Source organism: Solea senegalensis, linkage group LG3 (genome assembly GCF_019176455.1).
Source record: "Solea senegalensis isolate Sse05_10M linkage group LG3, IFAPA_SoseM_1, whole genome shotgun sequence".
Classification (NCBI taxonomy): domain Eukaryota; kingdom Metazoa; phylum Chordata; class Actinopteri; order Pleuronectiformes; family Soleidae; genus Solea; species Solea senegalensis.
The window spans coordinates 18,256,978-18,277,023 of record NC_058023.1 but is presented as its reverse complement, the minus strand read 5'-3'; the positions used below and the strand labels follow the sequence as shown (position 1 = coordinate 18,277,023).

The 20,046-nt window shown below is 40.9% G+C and overlaps 1 protein-coding gene and 1 long non-coding RNA gene across 3 annotated transcripts in view; both read right to left on the bottom strand.

The window, feature by feature from the left end:
- Positions 1-1,757: 1,757 nt before the first annotated feature.
- On the bottom strand, positions 1,758-3,260 carry LOC122767158. The gene is made up of 3 exons (XR_006360175.1): positions 2,720-3,260; positions 1,985-2,617; positions 1,758-1,910 (listed from the first exon to the last, which is right to left on the bottom strand). It is a non-coding gene; the product is annotated as an uncharacterized LOC122767158 (long non-coding RNA).
- Positions 3,261-8,532: 5,272 nt separating this feature from the next.
- Positions 8,533-20,046, bottom strand: part of dennd5b (DENN/MADD domain containing 5B) — a 63,029-nt gene continuing 51,515 nt past the window's right edge. For both annotated transcript variants that reach the window (XM_044021301.1, XM_044021302.1), the window contains 8 exons: positions 19,627-19,748; positions 19,088-19,233; positions 18,384-18,502; positions 13,621-13,808; positions 11,463-11,545; positions 10,876-11,002; positions 9,820-9,994; positions 8,533-9,577 (listed from right to left, as the gene is read on the bottom strand). In XM_044021301.1, coding sequence (XP_043877236.1) covers positions 9,394-9,577; positions 9,820-9,994; positions 10,876-11,002; positions 11,463-11,545; positions 13,621-13,808; positions 18,384-18,502; positions 19,088-19,233; positions 19,627-19,748 — 1,144 coding nt within the window. In that variant the 3' untranslated portion in view covers positions 8,533-9,393. The remainder of the gene's footprint in view (positions 9,578-9,819; positions 9,995-10,875; positions 11,003-11,462; positions 11,546-13,620; positions 13,809-18,383; positions 18,503-19,087; positions 19,234-19,626; positions 19,749-20,046) is intronic.

Genomic DNA, 20,046 nt, shown 5'->3' with positions numbered 1-20,046 from the left:
CGTACTTAAAGCCTACATAGACCGGAAGCTCCAATTAACGCTGCGTTTGTGTGTGTATCTGCGTCATTACCTCGTTTATGAAACCCTAAAGTTTCAGAACAAACAGTTCAGCCACTGCTGAGAAAATAGTGTTGTATTGTTTTCCTAGGCTCTGCGAAGCGGATCGGCACACACACTCTGTTGGGGCTCACCAATGCCCCGGTTGTCTTCCAGTCGTTGGTGAGTGATGTCCTCTGCGGTATGCTTAACATCTTCGTCTTCGTCTACCTCGATGACATACTAATTTTCTCCCCTAATCAGTCCACCCACACCAATTGGGGTTCATCATTGCAACATGTAAGCTTCCCCATGCCCAGCCTCGTGGGAAGCTCCTTCCTCTGCCTGTACCATCCCAACCCTGGTCCCACATCTCCCTGGATTTTGTCACCGGGTTGCTGCCATTGGAGGGTAAGACCTGCATTCTGCACTTCATTCACCTGGCCAAGCTGTGCAAACGGCAGAGGTGATCCTGTTTAAGCCCCATGGGCTGCCCTTGGACATCGTCTCAGACCGTGGCCCCCAGTTTTTCTCTCATTTTTGGTCAGAGTTCTGCCTTCTCATCGGGGCCTGGACCTGTTGCCTGCATCATGGGTCAAGGCTCTTCCCTGGGTAGAATATGCCTACAACTCTTAATCGTGATGTCTGTGTCCCCTTTGCGCAGGTGGAGGTAGGGCGGTGTCGCCGTGTCTGGGCCCAAGCGCGGAGGAAGCTGCTCTCTTCCTGTGCTGTATTCAAGAGGGCAGGTGACCGCCATTGCTTCACGGCCCCTCCCTACTACTCTGGCCAGTGGGTGTGGCAGGACTGGTTTCAGATTTTTCTTACCACCATCTTGCATCTGGGTCCAGTCCTGTATGTGATATTGTTAGTAATTAGAGACTTGTTTTGGATAAATATATGAAACTTACTAAAGTAGCTGATGACTTCTATATCCAGTTTGTTCCGCCATAGCTCAAGTGCCAAGTCAAGTTTTGTTTTTTCTCCTTCTGTAAAGAAGTGATTTTGTTTTAGTCTAATTTAGTTTCTCCTTCTGTAAAGAAGTGATTTTGTTTTCGTCTAGTTTAGTCTCTCCTAGTTTGCTGTATTTGCTGTGTTTTAGTGGTGAACAAGTGAGGCCTTATGAAGCACTGAGGCTTTCCTAACAATTGTGTCGAAAAAGATTCAACGCTTCAGTGAAGGTGACTTCTGGTGGACAACTGAAGCCATAACAGCCTCCCAAGAGCACGACTGAAGCATTGACACTGTTTCAATCCCATGTCAGCAATAAAAGTTTCGAAAAGACGGTGTGGCATTCAAGTGTTTTGTTCATTCATAGTTGCCCATACTGTAAAACATCCCAGATTAAGCCAAAGAATAAATCTAAATTATATGAAAGGTTTAATGTTGGTTAAGAGTTTGATTAAAGTGTTAAACTTTATTTAGAAACTGAAGTAAATGTCCATAACAGGGTAAAAGATCCTTCCTACTTTGCAAATGATCATGGTATTTGAACTGATTTGATATTGATAATTTTCCAGATAATAGTTTGTCATTGGAGGACTTGTATGGTTGAGGAGGAATGTTTATTCACAGAAGTAGAGGTGTACCCCGCCTATCGCTTGATGTAGCTGAGATTGGCACAGCACCCCCTGCGACCCTCTGGTGGAGGATAAAGCGGTAGATGATGACTGACTGACTTTTTCCACTGTGGCAGGCCTCAGTCGGCTCCTCTTCTGGCTCACCAGCTTTGGAGAAATCCTTTCGCAGGCAACGGATGATGCTGGATACACAGATACTTGCATACAAGTTTCCACAGCGTAGGATATAACGTGATACATCCCACCCAGTACTTCAGGGGATCCTCTGCTCTTGCCAGATTTTGCTCTTTTAAATATCTATGACACAGACAGAAAGACAATGAACGACTGAATAAAATAACTAATGTTTCAGCAGTAATCAACATGCATACCTCTGGATCTCCACTGTAGCACTGGCAGATGCACTGCTGGTGTGGTGCTGTGACTGAACATATTTGTCCAGCAAAGCCCACAAATTGTAGTTCACTGCCGCTGGCACTGGTACATGCTGTTGCAGTCTCATGTGGCACTACGTCCGTCGACCCATCAATAAGGCCGGTGCACCGTGGATCCAAGATGGTGGCCACTGACAGGGAGGTCACCTTTTCCAGGTCACTGAATTTCTCACACAAATTGTTTTTTAAATGCCAGTGTGGCACCAATACAAGGAGCCATTTGGGCACATTCGACCGAAATGACGTGTCTTAACATTTTTGCAAGAGGTATGGCCTTTGACCCTGACACTCTCTTTTCCTCAGAGAGCTCAACAGTTGCCTGATAGAATGGCCTTAAAACTGTCAGGCATTGGTTGACTGCTGCATATTCATCTGCAGTGAATGGCACTATGTCAGTGCTAAGGGATGCCAGGGATGCCCCTAATGGTTCTCGCTGCTCACAAAGCCTATGGAGCATGGCATAAGTGCTGTTCCATCTAGTTTCCACCTCTTGAACAACGATAGAAAAAGGCTGGCCATCTTTAACTATCATGTCCACCAGGGCCTCATCCAGCTTCTGGTTTCTTGACACTGTGGGAGAAAGCTTGCTATATAAACATGATACACAACATCTACAGTATATAAACACACACATACATATCTAAAGTATATATACATATATATTTAGCTTACAGTCAAGAGTCCCAGTGTTGACAGGGTCACTGCTTTGCTCGGCATGTCATGCCTGGCACGCAAGTGTCTCAGCATGGATGACGTGTTGTTGTTGTAAGACAACTCTTGTGTGCAGAGCAAACACCGCACCTACAAGTAATTGTACATTTGAGACCCATTTAAAAATGAAAAATCCAATTCAATAATGGAAATATAGAATGTAGGCCATGAACTGGATTATATCTTATTTGGTGGTATTAGATCCCAATGATCCCAAACTTTAGAATGCCGCATAGTGCTTGTACTTGCCATGACAATAACTTCGAATTTTCAAATCTCCAAATCTCCTTTCACTCTCCTAATCTCCTCACAACTCCATTTTGATGAAGCGCTTCGAAACATTTTGAAGCAATGATTGTGATACAAGCTCCGACACAGTGTTTCGAACCACTCCGCTTCAGGAAGAGCGCCACAAGCTCCAAAGCCTTACCCATCACTAATTTCTCCTTCTGTAAAGTGATTAAGTTTTCATCAAGTTTAGTCTAGTTTAGTTTTTCTGTAAAAACAGGTCAACACATTTTAAATATTTCTACAGTTGCTTTCACATAATATAAAGCTAAAAATCATCATCATTATTATTATTATTATTATTATTGTTATTATTGTCAGTCAGTCAGTCATCATCTACCGCTTTATCCTCCACCAGAGGGTCGCGGGGGGTGCTGTGCCAATCTCAGCTACATCGGGCGATAGGCGGGGTACACCCTGGACAGTTCGCCACTCCATCTCAGGGCCATTATAATTATTGTTATTATTATTGATAATAATAATAACAATAATGATAATAATAATAATAAGAATAATAACAATAACATTGATATTATATTAATATAATGATCAAATATATTTTTTTAAAAGCCAGAAAACCTGCAGACTCATGATCATATTACAAACGTGTTAAGAGTAGTTTTATAAGCATGTCAGTCTCCTCCCCTCAATGAATCCACACAGCAGCTTATTAATACATTGATAATAAGTTTGAAAATAAATGCTAATGAACGACAAATAAATAACTAATTCCTGCTTTGTCATAATATTTAAAAAACATTGTGGTGTGTATCTGCTCCTGGTCTCTTCCTCTCTCTTCTGTCTGTACCTCATCTCCCTCTTGTCCTTTCTCTCCCCACTTTCTGTCCCTCATTTTCCTTTCACCCCAACCGGTCGAGGCAGATGACTGCACATCTCTGAGCCTGGTTCTGTCAGAGATTTCTTCCTGTTAAGAGGGAGATTTTTCTCTCCGCTGATGCCTAGTGCTTGCTCATTGTGTGAACTGTTGGGGTTCTCTGCTCTCCTTGATGTTGTCTATGTACAGTGCCTTGAGATAATGTTTGATTTGGTGCTATACAAATAAAATTGAATTGAACTGAATTGAATATCATATGGTTCACTGACAGTAGCGCAGATGCTACAGAAGTCTGATGCAAAGTCACTAGTCACTGCGTGTGTGGCATATAAAACAAAGTCACCGCAGTTTCACTCAGCCATGCAGTGATGACTCCGCCCACGTTAAGTAGGTACTTTTTTTGTAGTGGAGATGCAGGCGAGGCGAGTAGAGCCGGTGGAAATATGCCATTAGTTAATTTAACTAGTTCTAGGAGTAAGTTCATAACACTACCACTAGGGGACAATGGTCTCTTTAAGAGCCATATAAAGTGGCAACAGGAAGCCAAGATCTGGAGGAAACATGTGTTCACATCTTATGTTATACAGAGCATCGTCGGTGTGTATTATCATTGTATATCCTTAGGTACAATTTCAGTTCATTATTTTGTCATTACAAAAGGTTGTTTGTGAAGTTTGAGGGAAAATGCTTATAAGCAATTCTCAGTTGATTTCATGATGTAATATGGCTACCAAGTTAGTCTCTATTGATTTCATTTATAACATATGCTACATGTACAGTCAGTAGGAGTTTACAGTGTAGTTAAAGATCGATAACATGTTAAAAATAAGAATGCTGTTGATAACTAGCTGTGGAGTGATAGTTTAACAACAAAAAATACACAACACATATGTAAACATGAGTGAGTTAAAAGGGTCTAAAAAGGAGTAATTTAATTCACAATAAAAAATACAACATATTTACAATGGAGTTATAGTGAGCAATTTGTATGATTATGTTATGTTTGTATGTTCTCAGTTTCACACTGTAGCAACCAATAATGTAATAACGGCCAATAACGTAATAATTTAAATGTAAAAAAACTTCACCTCAACCTACCATTTGCAGCTTCCCTCGACCCTACAGATCGGACCAAAGAATATATATATATATATATATATATATATATATATATATATATATCGCTGAACAGGCCAAAGAGCAAAATAAAATACAGTTTGCAACACCACTGCATCAACCTTCTCAAGATGAGATCAGACAGTCACACAGAGTGTGACCCAAACCAAATGGTAACAGCTCAGGAGCCACAGCACACTGCAAATAAGCATCTCTACTCAACAAATAGGCAAGGTGGGGGTATGCATCTCCATACCCCGCACCATGATCAACCTATCATGACTGACCTTGTCAGATATTTTGCTCGCTGTGAGCTGGTCACCACAGGCTTGATCCAATTCAATGACCAACCACAAAGCTTCGGCTGAGCATGCTAAACGGATCAGGGTCATCCATGTGAACCTTCCAGGTAGAGGACTCGCGGTGAAAGCACAATATCTCCTTCCCTCCCTTTGAAGTTTTTGTTGACTATATTAAACAACAAGCTACAAGAAGAAATGATCCATTGGAAATGGCTGCATCTTTTTTTCACATGGAACATGTTTGGGCAGGGCTCAAACATGGAGAGGTGTTCCCATCCTGTTGTTCTTGTATTGTATGTGTTCACCGTGGTGGGCTTGTGTTACCTACTATCACCTATGCCCAACAGAGTTTTTGGGCATAGGCAGCATCACGAAGATCGATCACCTGCTTTTGCACTAGCCAATGGCTCAACGTATAGGGCAAACACCCAGCTGTATCTGTCTTTCCGACCTGATGACCACACGGTCTCAGGACAAATTTCTGATTGTCTCTCTTACATATCTGCATAGGCTGAATCTGAAACTGAACTGTTGGTCTTCCCAGCCAAGCCAACAATACATCATAACATCTGAATTAATATCGACTCCCTATCTCTGGCTCCTTCCAAGATAGCAAGAAACTTGGGTGTCATGATTGATGACCAGTTCCTCCGAAACAACATGATCTGTAAAGATCATGTTGCCTCTGTCGCCCGGTCAGGTCGCTTTGCACTATTCAGTATAAGAAGAATCCGACCGTACATAACTCAACAGGCTACCCAGCTGCTAGTACGGGCTTTGGTCACAATTACTGCAAGGATCAACTTCTTTCATGTGTTTCATGTGTTATTTCAGTGTGTACCCATTTTTTTTTTTTTTGAGGTTTTATTACTGGGCAGCTAATCTCAGAATTATTAAATTTTGGCTACATTTTGACACATACCTCCTCCCGCCTATCTTGTTTAAGGTGGAGGCTGCATCATGTGGCCCATTGTCACTCGTGGCAGTGGTTCATTCTCCCATCAAGAGTCCCTCTTTTGATGACACACTTTATTTTTAAAACATCCTTGATAGTCTGGAATCAATTCAGGCGTTTTTTTTTTTCATTTTCCAGATTTTCCCTTCCGATTAAATTATAAAATGATCTCCAATGTTCTTTCTTTGCATTTTTTATGGTTCTTCTCACAGTTGCTTGCATCCTTTTATAATTAATAAGATTTTGAAAGTTATGGTTTCTTTACAACTTTATTTCTATAACTATCACATTCCTCTGACCACAAATTCAACCACCAGTCATGGTCACTTCTTATATTTGTTTCTCTGGTCATTCCTTTAGTTGTTTCTCTGATCACTTCTCATGAACACCTGCTAGAGAATCTGACACCAGTGTAAGATCTAACTCTGACTCTGTGCCTGATCTAATATTAATTCTTGTGCTTCTTCCATCATTTAGACCAGGGGTGGGCAATTATTTTCTCTATTTAAAATATCAAATTACTACACTATATAATGAATACTATTATACTATACTACTGCAGTGTAGTGCAGTGAATATATTGTCTGACACAACCACGACAGTGGCTTTACCTTTGATTTCTGTAAAGAAATATTTAGCAGTCTATGTCTTGTTGATGCGTGGCATTCGGAATTAACTTTTCTTTTTTTTTCTTTCTTTTTTTTTTATGTGAGCCGACATTTTTAGGGGGCCAGGGGTAGCTGGCTAGCATCACCTGTCGCTGTGCAGACAGACCCAGATAGGTGCATCCATATGTCAGGCTTTTCAAAATAAAAGAAACACAGTTGTATTGCATGCACAGCATAAATACTTATGACTGACATACCACATGCTGGTATGCTGGACAATTAGGTTCTTCAATTACTAAACCATTATCATTATTTTTACTACCCCACAATGTAATGCGCATGACCACAACACATAATTTTACCCTCAATGTCCACATTAAATTCTTTTGAAGGTTTCTTGGATTGTAAAAATTGACTACTCTCATGTTTCCTGTTCTTGTCCATATTTTAATTACTATAAATTCCAACTCACTTCCTTTTCCTAATTGTATACCTTGTTTCACAAATATTACACACTCCACTGCCTCAACCTCTGTCTTTACGGATACCATCATAACCTCAAATTACAAATTCTAATTCAGGTCTCTTGTATGCATATGATATCTGGTTTGTCTGAATACTTGTCAATGAATCTTTTAAACTCCTGGCCATTAGCAATTAAACTCATGGCATGGCATTCAATTGTATGAAAATCAATTTGTTGTTTTGTCCCCTAAGTTTCCAAGTTTCCCTTCCATTTAAATTTTTTATTGACGTCTTCCCAGCACATGATTTTATACCCAAAAACGTATCTGCTCCCTTCACGATTATTTTTATTTTCCCCATTTGTGTTTGATCGGTGCAATTAGGCAATGAACAAGATCAAATGATCTATATTAAGAGCTGTTTCTTTGTCTTTTCTCAGAGAGTTCAGATGTACATGTTCACAGCACATCGTGTTACTAGTCGTTATGTTGTGAGCTTGCAGATCTGCTCTTTTCTGCAAAAGCTCGCCCAAGAATAGGGAGGGTAACACAGTCTTAAAATAATTTTAATCTTGGTGGTTTTACAGCTTATCAAACTACTAATCAATTACAAAAATAACTTACATTGGTTATTGCTTATTTTGATCCAACTCTTGCCCCCAAAGATATGAAGTGAATTAGGTTAAAACAGTGTCTATTTATATTATACTTAATGATCAGAATGGACAAAAAGAAAATACCGGTACAAAAGAGGGTATGGGTTCCCACCCAGAAAATGAAGGACCTGCAGAGCTGACTTCTACACCTGACTTCTTAACAGCAACAGGGTGAGTAGATGATGACTGAATTTTTATTTTTGTATTTCATTTATTTTTATTTATGTATCTTCTTTACATTTTATATTTTTGTATTATGTTTTAATACTACTACTACCAAATACTAATGGTGTACTGATACACCACTGGTGTTACCCAAATAAGTGTTAAACTTTTCAATATTGAGTATTGTTTTTACAGTTAATAAAGATGATTAATCTTTAAATTACATTCTCAATTAGTTCTCATATTTCTCAAATATGGCTCAGATATCATTCTCACATAGCATACAGTCAGACATTTAAGAGAAATAATCAAGACATGGAAGTGACATTGATAAGATTTTAGGGCTCTTACTTCTCAGATTTGTCTCATAAAAGTCTCAGGTTCATCTCATGTAATTCTCTTTAATTCTCCTTCAAAATAACCAAGACATAATTGAGATCAGGGGATACAATTATGAGATATCCTCTGTTTATCCAACTCAAATATTGCTCAAATGTTTATCTCAACTCAATGTCAAAGTCTTGTCTCTTTTTAGCTTATCTCTTGTAACTCAGAAACAAATGATCACAGAATAATACAAATAGAAGCTCAAACTGATCTCAAGAGATGAGCTTGAACAACAGATGAGCAACACATTTTTCCTATGGGGAGGCAGAGAAGTAGTTAAACATGTGGCACACAACACAAGAGAGCGCAGGAAAAGGAGGTAGAGAGAGAGAGAAGCTAACACTGCTAAGCTAACATGTTAAGCTAGAAAAACCACCGTAAGTGAATGTATGTGACAGAGAGTTAAGCAAAAGTGTCGCCAACAGAGGGTGAAAGTATGAATTGACTTACAAGTGTGTTTGTTCAGTGTATTGATCGTAACAGTAAATAAATAATAGCAGAGACAGTACAGAGCAGTAGAAATACAGTGTGACCCCAGTGGAAACAGGAAGTGACACAATACTTTACCGCCCAGGCATTAATAGCATTTCAGTCATATTTGTTTCACAGTAAATCAACTTTACACAAACAATTTAAATTTTGTTTAATTTTTAACCATAGACATGTTGCTATGCTGTTTGTGCTGCACACTGAGATACATTTGAGTCCATGTTTTTTTTTTGACGCTGAAAACTCGGTTACTACCGGTTCCAAATTCCAACGTAAATGGAATGCAGCAAAGAGCCAGAGAGCATTACTGAGTTGTCATTGATCGTGAGGAAGTTGAGGGAAATGTGCAGCTGTCCAGTCCTTTCTGGGGTTAAAGGTCAATACCTTTGGTTAGTGAGGAATCCAGCGTAATGGGGAAATCATGAAGAGTTTCCAGGACTGCGACAAGCCCAATGACAGCAACGCGGTCTCTAAGAAGGGCTGTCTCCTCATACATCAGCAGGACTACTGGGCAATCCAGCAGCAGGGGGAGCCACTGGGGCAGCAGACGGTCTCTGCAGGGCAAACACAGGACATGTACTTTGACCACAAAGTAGATATCCTGTCAACCAACTATAATGGTGCTTTTCCACTATATAGTTCTAGCGACTCTACTCAAGTTCAGCAGATTACAAACAAAACATCACATTTTGAGAGGAAAGAGGAGAAGATGGAGACCAGGAGCATTTCAAAAATGAATAACATGACAATAACAATAATCTTCATCATTTCGTCCAGGGTGTGATATGACACTGACCTGACCCCGAGGCAGAGCAACAGCTGGAACTTTCCATCCTTGCCGATGTTCCTGGGAGCAGAGTTGATGGTGTTGATGTAGTGACACAGTGACTGACAGCTCATCCCCAGGGGTGCAGCAGTCTCCTGAAGATCTCCCATCTGGTCAGCTGACTCCATGTAGGCAACAGTCTTCTCTGTGCAGAGAGGAGAGCACATTACAAAGGTGTGAGAGGACTCAGATGTTCAGTATGTCCTTATCAAGGGTTCTAGTACCCCATACTCCCAGAGCAATACTCCCAGGACCATGCTGGGAGTGTAGAGCTGGTCCACTGTTCTGAGACCAGGACGAAAACCACACTGCTTCTCCTGTACTGAATTGACTGAATTAATTACTGAATTTAAAGTTATGAAAGTAACTAGTTACTAGGGAAGTTACTATTGTGTTACTTTCAAGTACATCTTAAATGCTCTAAGAATTTGGACCCCACCTCCACAACTCTTTGAAAACAGCGTTATGGCGTTATCATGATTGAAACAGTAATTAATTATATTACTTGTTACTGAAAAAAGTAACGCAGTTTACTTTTAATGCCGTTCCTCCCTTCACTGGTATTCAACATAATAAGATGAGGCCACACAATTGGTGTAGTGGTTAGCACTCTTGCCTTTGCAGCAATAAGACCTGGGTTCGCAACCCGTTCGGAACAAGGGCCTTTTTAGGTTGATTGACTGTGAGAGTGGATGGTTATGTGGCCCTGTGATGGACTAGCGATCTGCCCAGCGTGTACTATGCTGTTTGCCCAATGTCAGCTGAGACTAGCGCAGCATCCCAACCCTCATGTGAAGGTAGAAGATGGATGGATAATAATATGATGATTATCAATGAAACAGTCTTTAAAATCAGGTAAAGTCATCACAGATACCTCATCATCCTATGACAATATCTTGTATCATGTCATGATATAGATATATTGATATATTTCCCAGCTTTACTTTACACTGTGGTTTTCCAGCCAAATAAGCCATTAAACTTTTACTTTTATAGCAGCAGATGGTGCAGCAGCTCCACACTCACCCACAAAGTCCCATAAAAACACGGTCTTCTGGAAAAGGCGTGCAGACTTGAAGCCCTGGTGGAAAAACTGTTCCAGAGCTGCGACTAGGCTGTTCTCCCCACACAGCAGCACAGTCAGACTGCCCCTCTGCAAAACAGTCAGGAGAAACAATATTATTATCTGTATCACCTTAAGAGGACTAAGAGTGAGGTTTGTATTGTCACTGAGATTTCCTGGAAGTCAGTGAATGTGTCTTGATGGTCAGTGATGCTCAAAGCCTGCAGATGATTGACAGGAAGATTGATGTTTTTGTGTACAACAGGCACTTGTACGAGCCAGAGCGAACAGTTGTGGACTATATAGGCTGCTTGGCTTAGGGTTAGTCTAACATTTTGACATAAGAAGTTTTCAATCATCCACATGGAAACAAGTGTAAGTGAATACGTATTGTTATTTTTATCTCATTGGTTTTTGCGTCCATACGGAAACAACGTTTTGGGAGACCAGAAACACATAATTACACATAATTAACTCAACACACTCAAATACAGTATTCACAACCCATTTATCAATTTATCATTTATCACCCATTTATTTAGTCACTAACCTCTTTCTCTGGTTTGTGGAAGTGTTTGATAATGTTGTTCATTGCCTCTCCAATCGCCTCATGGATTTGAGCTGAAGTTGGTTCTGCAAAAAGAAAACAAGGGACATTCATGTCATGTATCTAATAACTCATCATTATCACTGGGTGTGGTATCGCAGCTAATCACTGTAATATGTGTAAGGTTACGTGTGTTTTGTGTTCAGGGCTCATTGAAAGGCTGATTGTTGTTGGGTATGTTGTGCTACAGTTCCTGTGGGTCCCAGAAATAAATCAGGAAGGGCACGCATAACTTTAACTGTATCATGCTCCCTGTGTTCAGTAAAGAAGGGATAACTGATTACCAGTGTAGATTTCGTTTCTTTGAATGAAGATACTAAACTGGGGATGTCCGATATTTACCGATATTCGATACGCTGATATTGTCCATGTGGCGTAATAATATCAATGTAAGAATGATATTAATATAATGACGATAATAATAATAATAATAATAATCATAATAAATAATAATGATAATAAGGAGCTTTATATTATGTGAAAGCAACATTTTTGGACAATAACATAGTAGAAATATTTAAAATGTGTTGACCTGTTGTTACATATTACATATAAAAAAATGCTAAATACTAAATAGCATTGTAAAAATAACACGTATCAAAATATTTTATATTAACTGCTGTTGCTGTGTCACTCCCATCATGCCTATGGCTGGTCGTGCATGTGCCGAGCAAGTAGAGAACACAGGCGGCTCGTTCACATAGCCGAGAGCCATTATGGGAATGACACTACTGCGCATACTTCATGGGCCACACAACCCAGAAATAAACCAGGAAGTCAGAAACTTTTTCGGCGTAATTGCTGGGTTAGCAACGCCATAGGAATGAACAGAGCCAAAGGGGCGGTGCTCTATCCAGTTTTTATAATACATCCATGGTTGGGAGGGTAGGTGGGCGGAGCTTTCATGCACATATTGAGTTTGTTAAGCATACATGTGTTGTAAATTAACTAAATGTAATGTTTGTGCAGGCATGGTGCAGTCATCATTGTTGTACTGTTGTTATACATGTTTAACTAGATTACTACAACTTTTGTGTTTTGCACCATGAGTTAAGTGTTCATGTAGTTAATGACAATCTGGGTTTTCACTGACTATGGTGTCCTGATCAACTCTGTCAGTGTCAAAATAAAAGACACTTCAATTGAATTTCTTCTACACACTTCTACTATTGTATACTGCGACTCAAACTTGACACAATATATACCAAGCATTTAATCGCACATTTGGAAATCTCGGTATTACTTCGGGGTTTTCATTATCGGCAAAAAAAAACCAATACCAATATTATGTAAATAGGCAAAAATTTGCATCCCTAATTATCACTGTCAACTGGCAGCTCTCTCGTGTAGAGCTGCTAGATTTAACTGAAAACAGAACTAGCACAAAGGATACTTACACCTCAAAGTCTGACAATACATATATATATAATTCATCTAAACTATAAATTGACTGAAAATCAAAAAGTCTTTTCAAAAAAGAAGATCATTCTACTTTACTTTTGTATTATAATATTATATGCACAATACATTCAAATTACAACTCATGATTGTTTTCATGTTTTAATAATCTGTCAATAAACTTCTACATTAATCGTTTTGGTCCTTAAAATGTTATAAAATGTAGACACATGTTGTTCTGTGTTTCCTAAAAACCTTGTTTTGTCCACAAACCAAAATTAATACATTGTATAATTTCTTTGTTATATGGGCAAATAAACCATAAATATTTACATTTAAGAAGCTGAAAAATTAAGGGCTGCTTGTTTTGAACACTATATAAAACAACCAAACCCATAATCAAAATCATCAAAAAAGTTGATGATTAATTATGATCAATTAACAATTAACATTAAACATTTTGTTGTGTCAGCCCAAATTAAAATGTTTTATTTTGGCCTCCATCAGACAAACTGTGTTGTGTTTCAGTTAACGTTGTTCATCAGTTCTATCTGAACTGGAGAGTCATTTTTTACTTAAAGGAGAGAAAGTAAAGAAACAATGAGGTGTGTGAGTTTAAAACTGAAAGTGTGTGGTGTACTGTTGAGAGGTTCTTCCCGTCTTCCTCTGAACTGACCAGTGTCTCGCTCTGACAAATACTTACTGTATGCTCGTCCAGAAAGTGATGTGATGCTGGTGCGTCTGGTTTGTGAAGGTGAACCCTGCATTGGCGGTGTACGGCAGCTTTTCCCACAGTCCTCGTCTCCACAGGGCACAAGCAGCTCACCAATCAGAACCCTCTCCAGGCTGCCATCACCAACACCTTTACCAAGCCATCGACCACAGGGGAACCTGAAGGGAACACAGAATAATGAGTGCTTTTTTTTCTTATATTCTCATGCAAAAATTAAATCAATGCTGAAGACCAGTGTTATAACACTGTACCACAGAACTCCAAAGTCTCAATAACAGTGGGAAATCTGGTGGGGCCATGCAGGAAAATATTATAATGCAATCCAGAAATACCATAATATTACTCTCATACTCTCACAACAAAAACACAGTACAAGTGAGAGAGGGGACCACAGCATCTTTGCCACAAAATTTCAGCTGAGTAATGCCATCACACAAACAATGGCAATCTGATGACATATATTATCATATCAATAGCGCCACCAAATGGCAGTGTTCAAAATCTCACAATATCAAATTATCAAGATTGAAACAACGTCACAATAAAAACACAATGCACGACTCGAAATTGTGTTCATCAAATGAAAACTGCGCACATTTCATTGGGGACAAAGTTGAATGTACCATGGTGGCTCAACTACATTTTTAACACAGGAAAACGTATAAAGGCTTATAATACTCCCCTGCACAGCAGCACCCTCTGGTGGGGCTGTGCCCCTAATGCAAAGGCACCAGTGCTCCATAATATATCAGATGGGTGACATGTTGCTTCACATCATCACACAGCAGTTCCAACAAAAGCACTATTGCTCAATAATAACTAAATAAATGAATAAATAAATGCTTAGTTTACATTTTATCCCTTAATGTTTTCATAAAAGTGGGCCACACTGTGGAATAGTGACTAGAAGTGAGAGTGAATGGTTGTTTGTCTCTGTACAGCACTCTGTCCAGAGTGCACCTTGCCTTTTGCCCTGTGTTTGCTTGCTCCAGCCCAACTGTGACCCCACATATTGAGGTTAAAGTGATAAACAATGAAATACTTTTCATTAAAGCCCTTTATTAAAGAGATCAAGTTTGTTTTTTGTACAGTATGGTACGGTATTTTTTGTGTTTCTATTAGGAATAGTACCAAAATATCCAGCAGCTCTTTTCTGCCTCCTCGGTTTGTGGCTGACTTTCTCTACTATGCTCCCAGTCTATTCTCATACAAAGCTTGACATCTTGCTGTGACAAACAGCCACAAACAAAAAAAAGAGCTGCTGGTCGTCACAATAATAACTTAGATTTATAAAGCGCCTTTCACAAAACCCCAGATCGCTGTACAGCAGAAAAAAGAAAAAGACAGATCAAAAACACAAACACTAATAAACAAACAATGAGGTTGCATAAGCTTGTAGGAACAAGTGCGATTTAAATGAATGGGAGTGAGTTCCAGAGGGTTGGAGCAGCGAAAGCCCTGTTGCCAAAAGCTTTGCCTGCAGGTGTGGGGAATGAAGATGAGACCTTGGTCAGCAGACTGCAGGTTCCGGTAGGGACAGTGCACATGGAGAAGGTCGGACAGATAATGTGGAGCAAGTGAATGGAGATACTTGAAGCAAAGGAGGAGATGCTTGAAGGTGATCCAGAACTTAACTGGGAGCCAGTGCAGTTGTTTCAGCATATGGATGATGTGTTGCCAAGGTTTGATCCGAGTGAGAACAATGGCAGCGAGTTCTGGACGTGTTGGAGCCTATCCAGCCTATTCTTGGGGACCCCAAACAGGACAGCATTGCAGTAGTCCAAGCAAGATGTAATGAAGGCATGGATGAGGGTCTCAGCAAATCAGGGAGCGGTGGACAGAGTCGGGAGATATTTTTTAGACGGAAAAAAGCAGATTTTGTGACAGATTTGATGTGTGCGTTAAAAGAGTTGAGTCCATAATGACACCTAGGTTGCGAACCTCTGTGGACAGTGAAGTGGTGATGTCATCAACAGAGAGGACCAGATCTCCAACCTTATTTAGGAGAGACGCTGGAGCAACCACAATCAATTTTGTCTTCCGAGTGTTAGTAGGAGCAGGTTAGAGGTCAACCAAAATTTCATTTGATAACAATTGATAAGTAATTGTGGAGGAGCTGAGTGGATGGAGATGTGCTGAGATAGAGTTGAGTATCATCAGCATAGCAGTGGATGTTTAGACCATGGTAGCGAATGATCTGTCTAAGCGGGAGAATGTATATGGAGAAGAGGAGAGGGCCAAGGACAGAAGCTTGTGGCACACCATGGCTGACTGGGGCAGGGTGGGAGCATGAACCATGACTGGTGAGAAACAGTTTCCTGTCAGAGAGGTAGGAGTGGAACCAGGACAGAGCAGTGCGGTGGGAAACAGTGTCGAAGGCTGCGGCGAGATCCAGCAAGAACAGCATGCTGATGCAACCAGAGTTAGCAGCCATCATAAGATCATTTGTGATCTTGACCAAGGCAGTTTCAGTACTATGGTTGGTCCTGTAGGCAGATTGGAATGTTTCATAGAGCTCATTGGTGGACATGTGATGATGGAGCTGGGCAGCAATTACTCTTTCGATGATCTTGCTGAGAAATGGGAGGTTGGAAATTGGCCTATAGTTATTAAGGTTATTTCAGGATGGGGGTGACAGAGGCAATTTTCAGGCTGATGGGTACAGTACCAAGTTGGAGAGATGTATTAACCATGTCCTGAATGTGACAGCAGACAGAGGGAAGGCAGGCTTTGACCAAAGCAGTGGGCATAGGGTCAAGAAAGCATGTGGAGGCCTTAGCCTTGGTGACCAACTCAGCAATATAGGTGGTATCTACTCGATTTGGGAAAGAAAGGGAAATAGCCTGAACAAAAAAATGGAACTTAAAGTAAGTCATATCAGAGTCAGCAGAGGGGTGGGGCCCAGTACGGGGGAAAGCAGTCTGGTGATGGTGGAGAATAATGCCCTGGGGTGGTTTTGCTGAGACCTGACAACAGTCGAGTAGTATTCAGTCCTAGCCAGGGAGAGAGCATCCTTCTAGGAGCTGACACAGTTTGCCACGGTGGACCAGTTTTTCTGTAAAGCCTCTCTAGCCATCGGACAGCGGCTTTCATGAAGCGAAGTTCAGTGGTAAATCAAGATACGGGATGGGTGAATGAAACAGTCCAGACTTTCAGAGGGGCAACAGAGTCCAGGCTGCAGGATAAGGCCACATTGTAGCTGGCGACCATGTCATCGGGCCAGGAAATGGAGGAATCTGAGTCCAAGTGGTCAGCAATCAGACTGGACAAGGCCAGTGTACTGACAGCCTTAAAATCCCTGAATGTAATGGTTCACCTGGGGTGCTGCCTAGGCACGTGAGCAGGAACATAAAAGGTGATAGCATAATGGTCAGAAACGGCTAGGTCCATGTGCTGAAGGTTGGTGAGAGGGAAGTCAGTTAAGCAAACCAGGTCTAGTGTGTGACTCTTGCTGTGGGTGGGACCTTGTACATTCTGCACAAAGTTGAAGCAATCCAGCAGTGACAAAATCTCAGGTGCAAATTTGCAGCTGCCGGTGTCAACATGAATGTTAAAGTCCCCCAGCAAGAGTGTGGATTGTGGGTATAGCACAGACAGGTGTAAGGAGCTCAGATAGTTCAGACAAAAATGTGCCAGGAGCTTTGGGTGGGCAGTATGAGGACTGTGTGAAACTGAGAACTGCCAGCCAGTGTGAACACCACACTCTCAAATGTGGTGGTAATAGGCATGGAGACCCCTTTAATCAGGATGTGGCACGGTGGATGACAGCCAGTCCCCCACCACCACCACCAGTGCCAGGTTTCTGTAGGTAAAGATAGCCTGGAGGAGTGGTGGAGCCTTCTAGTGCACACATGGTGTTTGCAGTGATGACGACACGCAGAACCCATTCCCCAAAACTTCCCCAAAGTCACATAAATCTCCGAGGTCTGGATCACCAGATGTCGTGAAGGCAAACAGGTCAGCGCACAACCAATGCACCACACAACAGTAGCCACAATCCAAGTAAGAATGACAGTCGCAACAGCATTGACACAAATGGTAGAACATTAAATTAAACTTGGAGTGAGAAGCGACGACATACACGCCAGCGTCCACTCACGCCGGAAGTCATGTATGATACAGAGCAAACATGTGGAAGAAGGTGCTCTGGTCAGATCATGAGAGCAAAATTAAATTTTTTGGCCTTAATGCAAAACTCTGTATATGGAGGAAATATAACACTGCACATCACCCTGAGCACAAATCCCTACTGTGAAACATGATGCTTTTCTTCAGCAGGAACGAGGAATTGATGGGAAGATGGATGGAGCCAAATACAGGGTAATCCTAAAAGAAAACCTGTTTGAGTCTAACCCTAAACATACAGCCTAAGAATGGAATGAATTTGAACAAAACCATACAAAGCCCAAAACCTAAACCCAATTGAGAATCTGTGGCAAGACTTAAAAACTGCTGTTCACAAACGTCTCCATCCGATCTGACTGAGCTTGAACTATTTTGCAAAGAAGAATGGGCAAAAATGTAATTCTCTAGATGTGCAAACTATAAGATGTTCTACTATAAAAAGAAAATGAGTTTATTATTATTAGATTAGTTTTATTTTTATCAACTATTGGATTAATTGACAATCATTTTCCAACATTTTCTGACAATTTATGGCATGTAGACAAGAGAAGTCTGATTGAATGTCAGCCAGGCCTTCCCACTGAACCACAGCCGTCACCATCACTCACCTGTATGTGTGTGCAGTGATCTCATTACGCACCATGACGCAGTCCACCAACCATTTAGCTAGGAGACCAGCGTTATCATGACCCAGCTGCACTGTGGTCAGCTTCCCCATGTTCTGACACTGAACACACACACACACACACACACACACACACACACACACACACACACACACAGAGGGAGAGAGGGGAGAGAGAGAGAGAGAGAGAGAGAGTAAAGTTATGTTAAGTCTTTTCAAATACAACACAAAAAATATATTTGTACATTTACCGTTTTAACGATTTACAAGATTGTTTCTCGTTTCTACAGTGTGTATGTCCTGAAGGAAGAGAAGACCTAAACCTTAATTCCCGAGCTACAAGCAAGGACTGTGCAGAGGACTCAACACTGGAGTGAGGACGCCTCAATATCAGAGACTTCGACCAGGTGACCATGGATGTCTTGGTTTAGTTCGACCCAGCCCTGCACCATCCACATCAGTGCATATGTGATGTCACTGTCTTCAGATCTGACGTCCAGACTAATGCTGATGTGGAATTGAAAACAGCTGGAGTTCACCAGACTTTTGTTTACACTCTACACTTGAAAATTGGGGTGATACTGTTCGATTCTGCACATAACCTGTGAGTTTTATGGGCTCATTTGTGCTTCCGATATTAATGTTGTTAGCGACGTCAGCACACCACAACCCAGTGACACTACTCACATCAAATGTCATTTCCAGGACATTCTTGGGGATCTGCATGATCCCAGAGTCCCTCAGCTCCCCTGACACACACACCCATGGGTTAGAGGTGGTCATGGCATTGCTCAGCTTCTTGATGGGGATGATGACAACTCGGTACGGGATCACTGCAGGGACAAACATGTCAGTGGCAGAACAGACATTCACTATATGGAAAAATGAAAAAAAGGACTGTAATGACTTAATCAAATACTTATATTAGTGCTGTTCATACTGAAAACGATTCTTTCACAGAATTGTTCAGTACTTCCTGCATGACCAGAGCAGACCAGACTCCTTATGACTCAGTCAATCCAAAAACAGCTGAAAGGTTTGTGATTCAGCTCATATTTTGTTTGTTTTAAAAGCCGACTTAAACTGTGACTCAATGTAGAGAACTTTCTTTCTCATTGATTGTAAACGGCCTGAATCTTCAAATGAATGTATCAAACCTTTTTATTTTTCTATGTGAGGTTCAATTTAATTCTCCTGCATGTAACAGCAGCTGGGGGAGAACTCACTGATGGTGGTGAAGACACTGGTGAAGCAAAAGTAGTCAACAGCATTGAGAGAGAGCAGGTGAAAGAGGAACTGCTCCTTCTCCTCCTCACATCGCAGGAAGGCGTAGCGCTTGTAGAGCTTCCTACGTGCAAAACACATACAGGTCTGGTCATATTCAAATACAGGAACACATGAGTAACTGATTAATGTCTCATCAGCCGTTTACATGCATGTCAAAAGGCAGATTTTAGTCAGACTAAGACAGGTTTTCTTATTGACTGTAAGGTCTCATTTGAAGCACATATTGCCAAATTGGTAACATAGCTTGGTTTCAGATACAGATATAAAGCTTTCAGCTGCTCTGCTCCCCATCTCTGGATTTCACTCCCACCAGACATACGCAACTCTGAATCTCTTCCCCTCTTTAAATCCAGACTCAA